This window comes from Propithecus coquereli, unplaced genomic scaffold (genome assembly GCF_000956105.1).
Source record: "Propithecus coquereli isolate 6110/MARCELLA unplaced genomic scaffold, Pcoq_1.0 Scaffold9, whole genome shotgun sequence".
In the NCBI taxonomy this organism is placed as follows: Eukaryota; Metazoa; Chordata; class Mammalia; order Primates; family Indriidae; genus Propithecus; species Propithecus coquereli.
The window spans coordinates 18696618-18697888 of record NW_012155284.1 but is presented as its reverse complement, the minus strand read 5'-3'; the positions used below and the strand labels follow the sequence as shown (position 1 = coordinate 18697888).

Genomic DNA, 1271 nt, shown 5'->3' with positions numbered 1-1271 from the left:
AAAATGAAAAACTCCTTAGTAAAGAGACCAACGAGGAACTCTCGGCTCCACCAGTTCAAACTGAAATCAAAGGGCATGCCTCTGCTCCATACTTTGGAAAGGAAGAACCCTCTGCGACTCCCACTAGCACTGGTAAAACCTTTCAGCCAGGATCCTGGATGCCACAAGATGGCAAGAGCCACAATCAATGAATGCATTATGGTTAAATCTTTTCATTTATATGAATGTGACTACTTTAACAAATAAAAGTAGTAAAAAGTTAATTATTTTGTATTTTCCAAATGTATAAGAGTTCATTTTTAGCATGCATAAAAAAATGTGAGATTATGATCCATAGAAGCCTAAACTCCTTTATACTTAAATCCTTCATTTGATTTAGTCGTCATTGTTTATGAATTTGCTTAGAATTCTTTTTCCCTCCTTGGGTTACTCCCTTGAGAAGTGTCATATAGCTATGAGTGAGTACATTTCAGATCCTGATCATTTAGGAAGCACCTACAGGTATAATTTGGTAGAAATAAGAGTAAATAGTGAGCTCTCTCAAGTGCTAAATTAGAAAAAAGAATGAAAAGATTTATTATTTCTGGAGAGGTAGCCTGTAAGATTCTGAAGTATTAATCAAAAACATGAATTTGGATAAAACATGTGGAGGCAAAGAAAATTTAGTTGATAAATGAAAACTAAACCATAAAGACCTTGATTAGAATGTTGGACAAAAGCTAGCTTATGGTGGGATTGTGCTTAGAGTTTCAAGAGAGGAATTAGGACCAATAGAAGTAGATAATCTATCACAAAGTCTGGTAAGACATTAAAGAGAAGCTGCAATAACTGGAGTTCCAGGAGATCGAAAATTACTTTGAAAAAAATGGAAAATAAAGGAGGGCTCTCAAAAAGGTGAAATCAATTTCATGGATAGTTGGGACTCCAATGGTTTGTATACTGAAGAAAAACGTAGATAGATGACAATGTAGATGTTTAAACCTGGATTACATACAAAAGTATTTTTAAAGGATCATGCATTATCTGGAGTGCACAACCAAGTTTTTGTTATAGAGCCTTTCTCACAGTGTTTGGCATATAATAGGTGCTCAATAAATATTTACTGACTCAATGACCCAAATTTTTACACTCTGAATGATGTACAGAAATCCTTGGTTAAGTGTTAACAATGAATTCCTAAAAACACATAGGTCAAAATTTTTACTTAAGACCGGGCGCGGTGGCTCACGCCTGTAATCCTAGCACTCTGGGAGGCCGAGGCGGGCGGATTG

The 1271-nt window shown here is 35.6% G+C and overlaps 1 protein-coding gene across 1 annotated transcript in view; it reads left to right on the top strand.

Moving 5' to 3' along the window:
* NDUFAF2 (NADH dehydrogenase (ubiquinone) complex I, assembly factor 2) overlaps positions 1-191 on the top strand; it is a 186581-nt gene extending 186390 nt beyond the window's left edge. The window contains 1 exon segment of the mRNA XM_012664630.1: positions 2-191. Within this exon segment, the coding sequence (XP_012520084.1) occupies positions 2-191 (190 nt within the window).
* Positions 192-1271: the final 1080 nt, after the last annotated feature.